Source organism: Apiotrichum porosum (genome assembly GCF_003942205.1).
Source record: "Apiotrichum porosum strain DSM 27194 chromosome Unknown scaffold_2, whole genome shotgun sequence".
Lineage (NCBI taxonomy): Eukaryota > Fungi > Basidiomycota > Tremellomycetes > Trichosporonales > Trichosporonaceae > Apiotrichum > Apiotrichum porosum.
This window is the reverse complement of record NW_021167109.1, coordinates 1,581,480-1,594,777: the sequence shown is the minus strand read 5'-3', so window position 1 is coordinate 1,594,777 and position 13,298 is coordinate 1,581,480. Positions and strand designations below refer to the sequence as shown.

The following is a 13,298-nucleotide window of genomic DNA, read 5'->3' as shown; positions in this document are numbered from 1 at the left end:
CGTCGCGCTTCCATGCCCCCTCTGGTGGCCTTGGAATCGCCGGGGGCGGACCAAACAACACCGCTCGCTGTTGCACATGGGAGACAACCCCCAGTCCGCAATGGGCCAACCACAGTGCCGTCCTTGCGTCTTCACATCTGAGTGGCTGATGGCGGAGGCCATCAGAGCCGCCGAGTGCGAACCAGTGACCCAGTAGCCAGTAACCAAGTGGGGGCCAAGCCGCCCAGCGTGCCGAGCACTCTCAAGCGCCATCCAGCGCCACAGCCCCAGCCGTGCACCTCGGCACGACCGTCGGGTCGTCGGATTAGGCGTTCGGGTCTCTCTGCATGTTTTGCACCCGTACAACCTGTACGCGCCGTACGTCGTATGTGCGCACCCGGAGAGTGTCAGTTGGAGCCATGTGCGCAAGCGCGCAAAGTGTGGCACGGCCCAAGTTCCATCACATGGTCTTGCGGACAGGTTTGGGTAACCCACCACCCTCAAACACGCTGAGCTCACTGCCTCTTTCTCCTGTCCTGTGGGCTCCTGCATGGTGATCCCCTGGCTCTGCCGGTGCGCACGCTCACGCTCCGCTCCCAAACTGCTGGGTGCGTTTGACAGTGCGCCAAAAGGCTCCGACAACACGTCACAGACGTCACAGACGTCACAATTGCGGCCTGGAAGCACCGTGTGCATTCTGTGACGGCCGGGGAACTACAGCCATGGGGCATGCTACGGTGCCGTCCGGTGGCACACCACACCCAGAGGTGAGCACCCCGTATCTCGGTGTCGTAGTCACATGCATGCTGCAATTGTTGTTGTGATTTCTCTCCGCTCGTCTCGCATTAAAACAAAGCTCCCAGGCCTCGCACAACAGGGGGCATGTTCTTCCATGCCGGGTGTTCGGGAAGACGAACCGCGAATAGCTCGACATACCTCCAGCTAGCTGCGTCTGCCCTTGCCGCAGCTGACATTGTATTTGAATGCACCCGCTCACCCCGCTGGCTCTCGGGTGGAGGTGCTCGACGCGGCCCGCACCAGCTAATTTCGAGTGCAGGGGGTAGGATTACGGGGGTTACGCAAAAGGGTGTTTCGCGCGGGTCGCGTTCTCGCACATCTCGCAGCACGGAAACCTCCCGAATGCACAAGAATGGGGTCATGCGGGGTCATTCCGACATCATATGGGCATGGTGTGGCACTGTCCTTGTCGTTGGTCCTGCGAACTCGGGTAAAGGAATAACACACATGGACACTGACGACGACAATGTCGCGCGCACGCCGGGTGGGTGGCAGACGGGCATTCTGCACAGCCAGCAGTACCTTCCTTCAGGTGTCCGATGGAGGACGAAACAGGACAGGAACTTGGCCGACTGCCACATGTATCAGGAGGCAGAGGCGATGACACGCAGGAGAATGGTACACGCCTCCTAATCTTGCCTCATGGGACGCGTTACCCGGTCCAGTAGAAACCACCATTGGCCCCAAACCTTGGGTTTGAGCAGCTATACATTGTCTCTTCTCAGGTTAACAAACATTCAAACACAAACGTACCGACGGGCCAAACTCTGATTGTGTGGCTCATCTCACATTATGACTTGTTTGGGGGTGAGGAACAAACCGAGGTGCAAACGTCAGTTGGGTCCGCGGGTGGCCCATTGTTGGACATTGATGTCATTCATGGCAGACCCAAATGCCCTCCTGATGACAACATGAATGGTCCAAAGGGCCTTTACCTCGCTCCACCGCGGTGCATGGGTAGGGGGTGGTGGCCAGGAATATAAGGGTGCCCGTACGCGTCTGTTCGTTGGCTGCCATGCACTGCGCTGAGTGCTCTGTCTGTCCGAAATTAGACGGCTGGGGACATCAGGGAAGTGTTATTAGGGAAAAGGGAAGAAAAATATTGGACATTTACGCACACGACACCCCGTTGACGAGCGCGAGCAATGGACTGGAGGAGGGTAAAGACATAATTCTGTTCCTTCCCTAGAGCTGCCAATGAGCGCCAAGCTTGTGGCCCATTGCACAGCGCAAGGACACATGCATGGAGAGAGGGCCAACGAGGCCGATGGACGTTGCGTCCAATATTTGGATTTTTTCTGTACTGTCCGAACCGCCGGCGCTCGCCGCTGCGCCTTGGCCGCCACCTTTGTCGTCAAATCAGACACAGGGCAATGCGAACGAATTCGTTTGAACCGCAATGCCTTGGCCGACAGATGCCGGCGGCGTCCAGGTTGCAAAGAACGCCAGCGACGTCACCGTCACCGTGACGCGCGTTCAGCTGTGAGTGGCCAGGACACATATGAGCGCGCCGCTCGCACCCGGCGCCTCGCGGGTGCTTGATCCGGCGGTCTGCGGGCTGGGCGACGAGTTTGAGAGCACCGTTTGGCTGGCGCGCTGGACGGAGCCTTTCTGCTCACACGAGCATTCCCAAATGGACTTAACGGCCATACCTCGCACAGACGCCTCCCCCGCAGTGTCCAGGCCATGGTCGCGAACAGGCGGTTGCGAGACACACGGTCGCGTCCCGATGGGCAGCGGCAGCAGCAGCAGCAGCAGCAGCGGCAGCAGTGTTCTGGACGAAGGGTCGATGCTCCCGCATCGCAAGCTCGTTCCCCCAAGACCCAATCACCATTGTCCCACCAAAACCTGGTGTACGTACACCCCCTCAAATCCCCACCAAGTGGTCCCGTTCCTCTTGGTGTTCCTCGTTCCTCTCCCACTGCAGCCCCACATGCCCACGTACACCGGCGGCTGCTGCGCTCTGCCGTGACCACCACAGGCGTGGGGATGCTTGATAAGTGGTACGATGGGATGCCGAGGGGCCGGCGAGGGCGACATAGCACGGCGCACGGCATGGTCCCGAGTCCGGGACGGTCCTTGGCCAGTCTCTGTCTCTCGTCACCCACGACGACGGAGCTTACGTTTTTTCTCTCTTTCATGCAGTGGGAAATGGGGTGCGCGGGTCAGTACAGTGGGCAAGTGCAGCGCGGTGGGCTGTGGGCGGAATTGCACAGTGGGTAGAGCTGTGGGGAGTAAAGTACATGGAAGAGGGTTGACGGACCGCCGACGGAGATCACCAGCACAGCTTGTATGAAGGACTGACCAGACCTGTTACACACTACTCTAACGAGACAGAAGCCGATGTTTGCCACCCGGGGCTCTCCGTTGGGACGTGCCAAGCACAGGTTAGTACGTTATTAGTACAAACCGTATCGGACCCCACATACAGTACACAAAAGGCACATCGGGCGCCGGTATCGATGCCAGCACCATTAGAGTTTGATTACAACCCGCCCGCAAAGAGTGGTACAACCACCACTGGTGCGTACGACCTCTTGGTGACTGTCACACCCTCTCGGTCAGCCATTAAGGCGGCCGTTCACGGCCTTTCTTCGGCTCGTGCCACGACGCCAAACGCGCCCCTCCGCCGCTGCGGCGTTCGGAGGATGTCTAAATGGGTACGTGCGTGGGACCAACGACAGCGAGCGGCCGCCAGACCCCGCTGTGGCGGTGGCGGGTGGTGGCGGCGCCATTTGGTTTTGTCCGAGATCAATGTCGATCCGAGACGACAGCCAACAGCAGAGGACAGGCGACATGCAAAAAAAAAAATGAAGGTCTTAGCGAGAGTGCGACGGCGTTCGCAAACTTTTGATCATGGGGGCATGTGGGTGGGTGGCGACGGCCATGTGACCTTTGTGGAGAAGCAAGTCGTCAACGAGGCGGCCGGTGGCGGTGACGGCAACCAACTAGCAGCGGTGGCCTTTGTGCCATGAACTCTTTCGGACATCCGACGGCGAGCGATCCAGCGAGAAGAGCGTGTGAACCCGGTGCCGGGGCGTCGTTCCTCGGGGCAGCACAGCTGCGAGCGAGCTGTGTCCGTCTCACATTCCAGCAGTCGGTCATGTTGGTAACGGTCACAGGATATTCCTAAAAAATCAGAGAATTGTCAGCATCGCCACCACGCTCCAGTCCGCTGCTCTCAGTCGCCTGCCTCAACTGAGCTGCTGCCACACCCTCAAATATGTACTGTACATGATCACGTCTCCCGACCGGAGGCAGAATAAGACCCGCCGACCGAGCCATGGACCGAGTGACGACAGTCGTATCTACGGGTGATATTGGCGGAGGAGGTGCACGTATGTGATTGCGCAGTATAATTAGATTCAGTCTACGCCTGGGTTTACGTGTGCGGCGTGGTTGGAGCCGACATATGCACGTAAACGGCGGCGGCATGTAGATATCAGCGCCCACCGGGAGTGTAGTTGATCAGTTATACGAGTACGTGAAGAACATTCAGACCGGTCCATCTCCTGCGGATCCTGTAACGGTACATAGCAGCACTGTACCCTCAATGCGACTCCGAGAACTGTGGAGTGTGGTGGAGCAGTGGAGCGCTGCCAGGGTAGGAGATCTAGGAGAACACCTCCCAAGACTGTCACAGTCCAAGGTCTGCCGTCATGCCGTGTACGTTCTGGCCTGTGCTCTCGGGATAGCGTCGCGCCAGACGTGCCGAAGGGTGCCGACACCATCGGTCACTTACTTTAAACACCTCGTATGTTGCGTCTTGTGATCTGCGAAGGTACCGCCGAGTTCCGCGGCGTCTCCGTCCTGTGCTCCGCCTCATTGGCTCATGTCAATGGTCGCTGACAGTTTGTGTTTCTGTCAGGGATTGCAGTTGCATTGCATTGGCTGTTGGAGGCGAACGTGCCCAACCAAGTCTCGCCAGGAGTCTCAACTTGCCGTGATTACCATCTCGAGGCACACCGTATCCTGCTTCATCAGCAACGTAACTGCCACCGGTCCACTTCCGACGCGATCGCCATAAGGATCGCCGGTTCCTCAAGATGCCTCACTTTTCGCCACCCTTCCTCCTCCCTTCACCATGCTCAGACGAAGCAAGCGCCTCCAGCGAGCGCGTCCCGCCACTGCCACTGATGACCCTCCGACACTCCTCCCTCACCTGCCACCCGAGGTGTGGATGATGATCTGCGGCTTCCTCGGTCAAGAGAGCAGGCCGCACCTCGACAACGTTGAGATACCTGAAAATATCCACACAGACGCCCAAACGGTCTCCTGCGAAGCGCGGGCGGCACTGGCCTGCGTTATGCGCACAGCACAGGGCCTGTACCATATCGCAGGCAGGGAGCTGTACCGCCGTCTGGATCTCAAGTCGTCGTCGTTTACCAAAGTCGTGGCAGGTTTCTTCGACCTCCCTCCCCCCCAAAACGTATTATCCTCCTTGGCGATGGGCAGCAGAGAAACGAGACAGCACATTCTCTCGCCTGCGAACCGCAAATGCCAGCTGTTCAAGTATGTCAAACACCTCAACATTGTCGACCTTGTAGCGTGGTCAAAGGAGCAACAAGACCTCTTGGACCTCGGACAGTGTTTCCTCGGCTATCCCCTGCTCGGGAATGGCACCAAAGTACGCATCTTCCCCAACCTCGAAGTTGTCACCATTCGACCAAGCGTCCACATCGAGCTCGCGGACCTGTACTGGCGGGGCCATTTCCGCCCACCTTTTCTACATTTCCTCGCTCGCGAACGGCCACGCCGCGCTTGTGTCGCCTACCCAACTGTCTGGGGACGTGCATCGTATCCGGGACCCATACGAGAATGCAACCTGCCGACCTGCGTTGGTGGCAAGTGCGTCAACGAGCGGCGACACCCGAACGACTCGCCATGGACGCTGTTCGCCGGCGAGAGCGTCGACGACCGGAACCGGAAACGATACGACTCGCTCCAGTCGGGGATCGGTTCGTGCTGGCTACAGTGGCTGTGCGAGCACTGGCAGCTCGACAGCCTCACGTTACATCACTGGTGGATGGTTGCCGGCCCATGCTTCCGCGTCAAGAACCTGCGCCTGTTCGCCGCCCTCGACGGCATCAGCGACATGTGGTGCTGGGCCACACCGTACTCCCTGCGGTTCCTCGCGGGCGAGCACGAAGCCGAGTGCGGCGGTGCGCCCACGACCGGGCGGACAGCGGAACAGCAGCCGGAACACGTCGAGATTGCCAATGTCGGCCTCAACGTCCTCCTCTGCGGCTGTCTACTCACCTATGTCCAAGCGCTGGACGCGTACAAGGACGCCATGAGCCGGCATTTCGCAAACGAGCCGTTCTCGCTGAGCATGCCGCATTGGTGGGACGCGCCGCCGTGCGAGTGCTGTGGTAATGGGCCGAGCCCCACCGACGAGCCCGTGGATCGGCTGGCTGTGAAAAACGCACAGGAAACGTGTCCATTGGGACCGCGGTGCATGGAGTCGCTGGATACCGACTTGCTGCTGGCGCCCTTGCCCGTGGGTATCGGTGATGGCCCCAATATATGGGAGCTGTGTCAGTTGAATGACAGAGAAGAGCTAAGCTTCTGGTGATAGAGTACAGTGTATCTGTTCGATTGTTGTTAGCGATGTACATATGTGGCAGTGGAAGGTTTATAAAATGCGACTGATACCACTGCCATGGGGTCCAGCGGTTATAGGAGTCCTCACATAGCCACAAAGATAGGAAATGTGTCCGACAATTATGTTGCGCCGATTTTTCAATATCTAACATTTTACTCACACACGACCTTCCAACATTTCCTTGTACCCCTTCCATTCTCCTAGGAGATCTTCTTTAAGTATCAGGCAGTCCCCGAGTCCATAGTCGGACTCTATTCCACTCCCACCGGCCAGCCCCATCTCCTTGACCGTCTACCCACGGCCCAGATCGCACAGCGAAGACCTATTTATTTTTGTCCCAGGTTGCTCCCCGGGGTTTTGAATGTTGGATGTTGTAGACGGCCCTCGGTAAGTGGATGGCTTGGCTGCCTTATTGGATCTGACACTGCAGCGGTGTACCCATACTTTACGGGGGACTGGCCTAGGCTGCATGCATCTTTTTATTGTATCTGCCTGTCGCGCCTGTCGGCCGAATTTGTTTAAAATGCGCAATTAGATCACAGTGTTCAGCTGGCCGTGTTGACCAATTGTGAGTATCTTCTCTTTCTACTACGCACCTTTTGATACTGGGCATGCATGACATAGTTCACATTATGGGACAACATCCGAATCTACAATAAAAACAACCAAACGATTGAATGGGTATACAAAATCTCGCTCTCACAATGACAACCATGCTCACTCCTCCTCGCCCGTCTGGCCATCCGCGAGCAGCATCTCCCTCGTGCCCATGTCGTCGACGTCGATTCCATGGGCCGCAGAAAGGTGGCGGCGGACATCGTACACGCGGTGAAAGCGCTCACCACATGCTTCCTCCTGTTCCTCGTCGTCGTCGTCGTCCTCCTCGTCGTTGTAATCCTCCGGGTGGAAGGGGCAGCCCCAGCGGCGATGAAGAGCGCCGCCGGGAAGGGCGATGGATCCAGTGAAGAGACCGCCGACGTCCTGGTCCTCCTTCTCTTTCTTCTTTTCGCCTCCCGCGCCCTCCTTGCCAACGTGCTCGTCGGCGGAGCCCTCGTTTTCCTCCGGAATGGCATCCGGCTGGCCACCATGCGCACACCATCCTTCCTTGAGATGACGGCGGAGAGACACGAGACGGCGATACACGCGGCCGCATGTCTCGCACTTGTGACGGGCACGCGAGTGGGCGGCTTGGGCGTGCTCGTCACGCGCGAAACGGGTCTTGTAGGCCTTGCCGCAGCCGGGGTGACCACACGTCCAGTCCTTGCCTGCCTCGCCGTCGACGATGCGGGGCAGCTTACGCGGAGACTCGGGTATGGGCTCGTTGTCATCGGCCACAACGTCCGAGTACCGACGTTTGCGCCTCGCACGGCGCGACGTGCCCAAACCCTCAGCGAGGACCGGAGGGACGATCATGTCCTCGCTTGCGTCCACCTGCACCAGGTCGGCATCCTGCTGTTCATGCACTTTGAGGTGGTCGCGAAGGCGTTGGCCAGACTTGAATGTGCGTCCGGTGCACTCGGGGTATGGGCACGTCGGAGGGTGTGTGTCCTTGATGTGGGCTTGGAGGGCGGACCAGACGGGAAACGTGGGCATATCCACGCCGTGATCGGGGTGAGAGCATGTGTACCGAGTAGCTGAGAGTTAGCTTGCAAATGGGGGTTGTCTAACTCACCATCATGCGTCTTTTCGTGCGTTTTCAGCTGATGCTTCAACGCAAACGTCATGTCACACCCTTCGTGAGCACAGATGAACGGCTTGGATCCTGCAGGCAAATGCGCAGCCGCATAGTGTTCGCGGAGAAGGTGAGTCTTGGGGAACGTCTCGTCACACTTGTCGCACGGGTGTACTTCAGCCGAGTCGTGCATCTCCTCGTGACGACGAAGGTGTGGCGCGGTCCAAAACTTCTTGTCGCAACCGGGGCGCGGGCATGCGAACTCTTTGTCATCCGGGTTCTTGTGTGTGCGCATGTGAGCCGCCAGGTGGGATGCGCGCAGGTATGTCTGGTCGCACTCGGTACAGGTGTGCGGGCGTTCACCAGTGTGCGTGCGTGCATGCTCAGCCAGGCGGGAGGGCTTAAAGTACGCCTTGGTGCAGCCGGGGAAGATGCATGCGAAGCGGCGTTCGGTGCGGGATGGTGGGCGAGACGGGGTACGTGATCCCGAGGGACCGGGCGTAGACGGCTTAGACTTTGGCGTTCCCGGTTTAGGGGTGGTCAAGGTCTTTGAGGTAGCGCGGATGGGGATGGGATGGATTAATGGGGTCGATGTTGTGACATGAGCAGGCGGGTCGCGTGAACTGTTGGATGTGGACGAGTTGGCTGGCGAGGCGTCGCGCGACATTGGCGGACTGAGGATGGATGTCATGGCCTTGAGAGCAGCGGCACGCGGCTGCCTTACGTCTCTCGGTGTCGCTACTTTTGTGGTGGCCATGGTGCGGCCTTTTGGGCTCGTGAGAGCGTTTCGAAGAATGTTGTTGTGGATGAGGGGACAGGGATAACATTCGTGGAGAAATCAAAATAGCAGGGAAGGTGGCCAAGGTCACGTGGGGACTGGGGCACGTGGAAAATATTACGTAACTTGCAAGTTTACGTAAACTGTTTTTGTTGTTGGCCTTGGCGTGATCAGGGCGGATGTTATTTGGGATTTTGATTGGAAGTTGTAATGGACCTATTAGGGTTCCTTATCTCCCCGATAACCACCGGCCCTAATGGCTAATGGGGCCCACCTGTTGCCCCCCACAGCGCAGCGACGTGGCGCCGTGGGTGCGCGTGGGTGGCCCGAGTGGACGCGGCCGCCGCGTTGGCCGCGGAGCGGGGCGGGTTGGGCCGCCTGGGTGGGTGGGTGAGATGGGGTGCTGGGTGCATGGTCGGCCTGGTTGGGTGGGTGCGCGAGATCTAGCTCATTCCGCCTGGGTGGTCTGGCGCGCGCGCGCGCACGTAGGCCGCCGTCACACCACCCGTACCACCCGGCCGGGTTGCACGTTTCAGACATTTCCATCTGCATCGATTGTTCACAACACACTCTTGTCCATCTGTCGACCCCTTTCTAGGTATCCCTCCCAGACTCAACTCGGGAGCATATACCAGCCATGGCAACGACAGCTTCCCCGCTGTCAGACCATACCATGTCAAACGACAAACCCATCGACCCGACCACGTCGGCCAACGACGCCACGCAGACACCTGCCGCCGCCGCTGCCGCTTCGGTTCTTCGCCAACGCAAGGCCACCAACAAGGCCGATTCAGACGCTTACCGAGCTGACGATGAGGGTGGCGACGCCGACGACAAGAAGAACCAGTCCGCAGAGGAGGTGACCTGGGGCAAAACCCCCAGCGGTGTCGGTACGTCGTCTTTTCCATCGTGTGACTTGCTCGTAATGGTGTGCTGATCGTGTGACTACAGTCTTCCGCGTCCCAGAGACCCACTCGTTTGTCCACACGCTCATGAACACGTTCTTCCGCTCGAGCTTTACTCGCTGGACCACCATCTCACTCGCTGCTCAGCCTGCCCTCTTCTTCATGCTCTCCAACTGGCCTACTCTCCGCTCATTCCTCTTCCTCGTCTACTTTGCCTTCTGGCGCGGCTGCTACGACTTTGGCTTTGCTTGGCTCCTCCGCCAGCAGTCGGAGCGCAAGTATGTTGTCCGCACTCTCCGCGAGTGGGGCTGGCTCGACGTCAACTCGGAATCTGGCGGCGAGGAGGGTCGCGAGTGGGCCAAGTGGTGGAAGGTCGAGCTCGAGATGAAGATGGGCGAAGGCTACACCTGGGACTCGGTGCCCGCCGAGTACAACTCGTGGCTCATCTTCCGTCAGCTCGTTGACATTGTCCTTCTCAAGTGAGTCCAACCAAAAGCATGGGCGTGTCCCTGTGACAATTGTCGGCGCTGGTGACTAACAACATTCCAGCGACTTTGTCTCATACTCGTTGTTCGCGTGGGCCAACCTCAACTTCCCTTCCAACCAAGGCATTCTCACCCACATCTTCCGCTGGGTCTTTGGCTGGTCGCTCATCGTCTTCAACCTCTGGGTCAAGATCGACGCTCACCGTGTCGTCAAGGACTATGCTTGGTACTGGGGAGATGCGTTCTGGCTCATGGTCATGCAGCACGACCTCGTCTTCGACGGCGTTTACGAGATCGCCCCGCACCCCATGTACTCGGTCGGCTATGCCGGCTACTACGGTCTGTCGATCGTTGTCGGCTCGTACTCTGTCCTCTTCGTCTCGCTCGCCGCCCACGCCGCCCAGTTTGCGTTCCTCCTCTGGTTTGAGAACCCTCACATTGACCGCACCTACGGCGGTGAGAAGAAGCCCCTCGCTGCCCGTATCCCCCTGGACCTTGGCGTCCCTTCGTCCGCTGCCTCCGCATTCGAGGAGCCCGCTACCGAGTCCAACCTGTCGCTTGCCGCCGATGCCGCCACCCCAGCGGCCACGGAGGGAGAGACTGCCAGTGAGCCCGAGGTCCCCGAGCTCCCGGAGCAGGCCGAGCCTACTGGTATCCAGATCGGTGGCAGCTACAACAGCTCTGTCAGTGCGTCCATGGACAACAATGTCCGCCGTCGCCGCGCCATGAGCACGACCATGCACGACATCACCCACCGTTTCTTCCGCAAGCCCACTGTCATCTTCAAGCGCTTTGACCCGTTCCGCGCGTCCGACTTTGCTCTTGCCGTTCTGGTGTCTTACGCCATCGTCTCGCTCGTCCCAGCCCTTCCTCACAGCATTGGCCTCTTTGCGCACTTTTGTCACGCCCTGTCTTGGCGTCTCTTCCACTCGTACGGCCTTGGTCTGCTGCTCCGCGCCCAGTCCAAGACCAAGTGGATGGTCCGCCACTACCTCCACAACTACCCCTACCCCGGTGAGGAGGTCATTGACGAGGACGAGGAGATTGTTGCCGACAAGAGCGTCGTCAAGCGCGCCACTGAGGAGGCCTTCAGCAACTGGCAGGTTCTTTACAACACCTCGCTTGTCATGACCTACGTCTCGTTTGCCGGCCTGGCCTGGAAGACTTACCACCTGCCCGCGGACTGGACGGTGTCCGGTACCATCCTCCGCCACGTCCTCGGTGCTCTCCTCATTGCCCTCCAGGTCTGGTCGTCGACCTCGATCCAGGAGGTCCTTGGCGACTTTGGCTGGTTCTACTCGGACTTTTTCCTCATCGAGCAGGTGCCCGCGCGTCTTGCGTACACTGGCATCTACCGCTTCCTCAACAACCCGGAGCGTACCCTTGGCGGCGCCGCCTTCCTTGGCCTTGCTCTCATCTCCAACAGCTCTCTCGTCTTCTTCCTCGCCCTGTTCTCGCACCTCTCGCACTGGTGGTTCCTCTCGTTCGTCGAGGCCCCCCACATGAAGCGTCTCTATGGTGACCGTCTTCGCAAGGATGGTGGTCTCACCAAGACTGTCAAGAACATTGCTGGCAAGACCCTCGCCAACAAGAAGAGCATTCCCGAGCTCCGCCGCTACGTTGACGAGGTCCGTGACACCCTCGACAAGGTCGAGGTCAAGGTTGGCCAGGTTGTGGAGGACCTCATCCAGCAGGCCGGGCCCCGTCTCAACATTCTCGCCAACGACACCAAGAAGATATTCCAGCAGTCGCGCGAGCGCATGACCGTCACTCGTGTCGCCAAGGACATTTCCAACTATGACACTTCTCGTTACTCGATCACTGTGGCGTCGTCCTCGTCGTCGGCCCCCGTCCCTCGCTTCCACGTTGGCCAGCCCATCCGCGTCAACTGGACCGCGCCTTCGAACCATTCGCGCAAGGACTGGATCGGCATCTACCGTGTCGGCTCGTGCAAGTCCAAGCTCATCACCAAGGTTTCGTCGGTGGGCAAGTGGGTCCCGATCTTCGAGGAGGAGTACAACGGCGAGGACCAGGTCGGTATCGACCCCGAGGAGCAAGTCTCGTACGGCGACGCTGGCATTTGCACCTTCCGCGGTAAGCGTCTCCCCTGGGCCCCCGGCCAGTATGAGCTCCGCTACCACCACGACGGCAAGCACAACGTCATGTCCATTATCTCGCCTATTGAGATCTACGTCTCACAGCCGGACATTCACTCGTTCCGTGCCGTCCACGACACGCTCCTCAACATTGTCTGCCTTGCGCTCGACTCGAACGTGTCCCTCGTGCCCCGCTCTGCTCGCCAGATGGCCCGTAACCAGGCCAAGCTCGGGCACACCAGGGCAGGCTCCTCTGCGAGCGCCGCTGGCGTGTTCAACTCGAGCAGCAACCCCCTGGCCTCGCGCACCTCTGCCCAGGCACTTGGAGCCAGTGGCGCCAACACCCCCTCGCGCTCTGGTGCTGTGCCCACCTCGCCGCCCTCGCTCGCGCCAACCATCGCCGAGCTGGCGGCCGAGCTCGCCGGCACCACCGACAGCGATAGCGCATCGTCGCCACCGCAGTCGGAACACCCGGGCCTGCACGGTACAGACGACAGCGACACGGGTCTACAAGACTCGGACGACTTTGTGATCATGGACGAAGAGCAGGCCAAGCATATTTCGCAAATGGTCGACTGGGCGTTCAAGGTGGACCTGTCGTCCGACGTTGTGGTCGCCGACGCGAACGTGACGGCGCTCGCGAAGCGAGTACTGGGAGCACACAACTTGGTCCACGGGCTGAGCTCGTATGTCGAAGGGTCGTGAAGCGGCTCGCGATGACTTTTCTCTCCTTGGGCTGCGGCCAATAGACGCGGCCTAGCAGTGTCAGTTGGAACGACGAGGAACCCCTTACCGTGGGTCACTTGGTGTTCTGCCAGACTGCACTGTGTCAATTCTTCAGCGGTAGGGGGTAACGGTGGTGGAGGGTGTGGAGGATGGACCAGACAGCGGGTGTGGGTGTTCAAATCAGAGACGTAATTCATAGACAATTACCATAGAGCCGTTCGATCCTATGTTATTATCTGTGGCGTCCGAACGAG

The 13,298-nt window shown here is 59.2% G+C and overlaps 3 protein-coding genes across 3 annotated transcripts; 2 read left to right on the top strand and 1 right to left on the bottom strand.

Annotated features, from left to right (window-relative positions):
* Positions 1 to 4,861: 4,861 nt before the first annotated feature.
* On the top strand, positions 4,862 to 6,485 carry EHS24_004632 (uncharacterized protein; the record flags this gene model as incomplete). The annotated part of the gene is made up of 2 exons (XM_028620195.1): positions 4,862 to 6,135; positions 6,482 to 6,485. 2 exons carry the CDS (start codon positions 4,862 to 4,864, stop codon positions 6,483 to 6,485), a joined length of 1,278 nt encoding a protein of 425 aa, XP_028479167.1.
* Positions 6,486 to 7,099: 614 nt separating this feature from the next.
* PZF1_1 (Strongly-conserved Zn-finger binding protein (TFIIIA)) lies at positions 7,100 to 8,811 on the bottom strand (the record flags this gene model as incomplete). Its single annotated transcript, XM_028620194.1, has 2 exons — positions 7,100 to 8,016; positions 8,055 to 8,811. 2 exons carry the CDS (start codon positions 8,809 to 8,811, stop codon positions 7,100 to 7,102), a joined length of 1,674 nt encoding a protein of 557 aa, XP_028479166.1.
* A 658-nt stretch (positions 8,812 to 9,469) lies between these two features.
* CHO2 (phosphatidylethanolamine N-methyltransferase) lies at positions 9,470 to 13,023 on the top strand (the record flags this gene model as incomplete). The annotated part of the gene is made up of 3 exons (XM_028620193.1): positions 9,470 to 9,722; positions 9,784 to 10,216; positions 10,287 to 13,023. 3 exons carry the CDS (start codon positions 9,470 to 9,472, stop codon positions 13,021 to 13,023), a joined length of 3,423 nt encoding a protein of 1,140 aa, XP_028479165.1.
* Between the last annotated feature and the right edge of the window lie 275 nt (positions 13,024 to 13,298).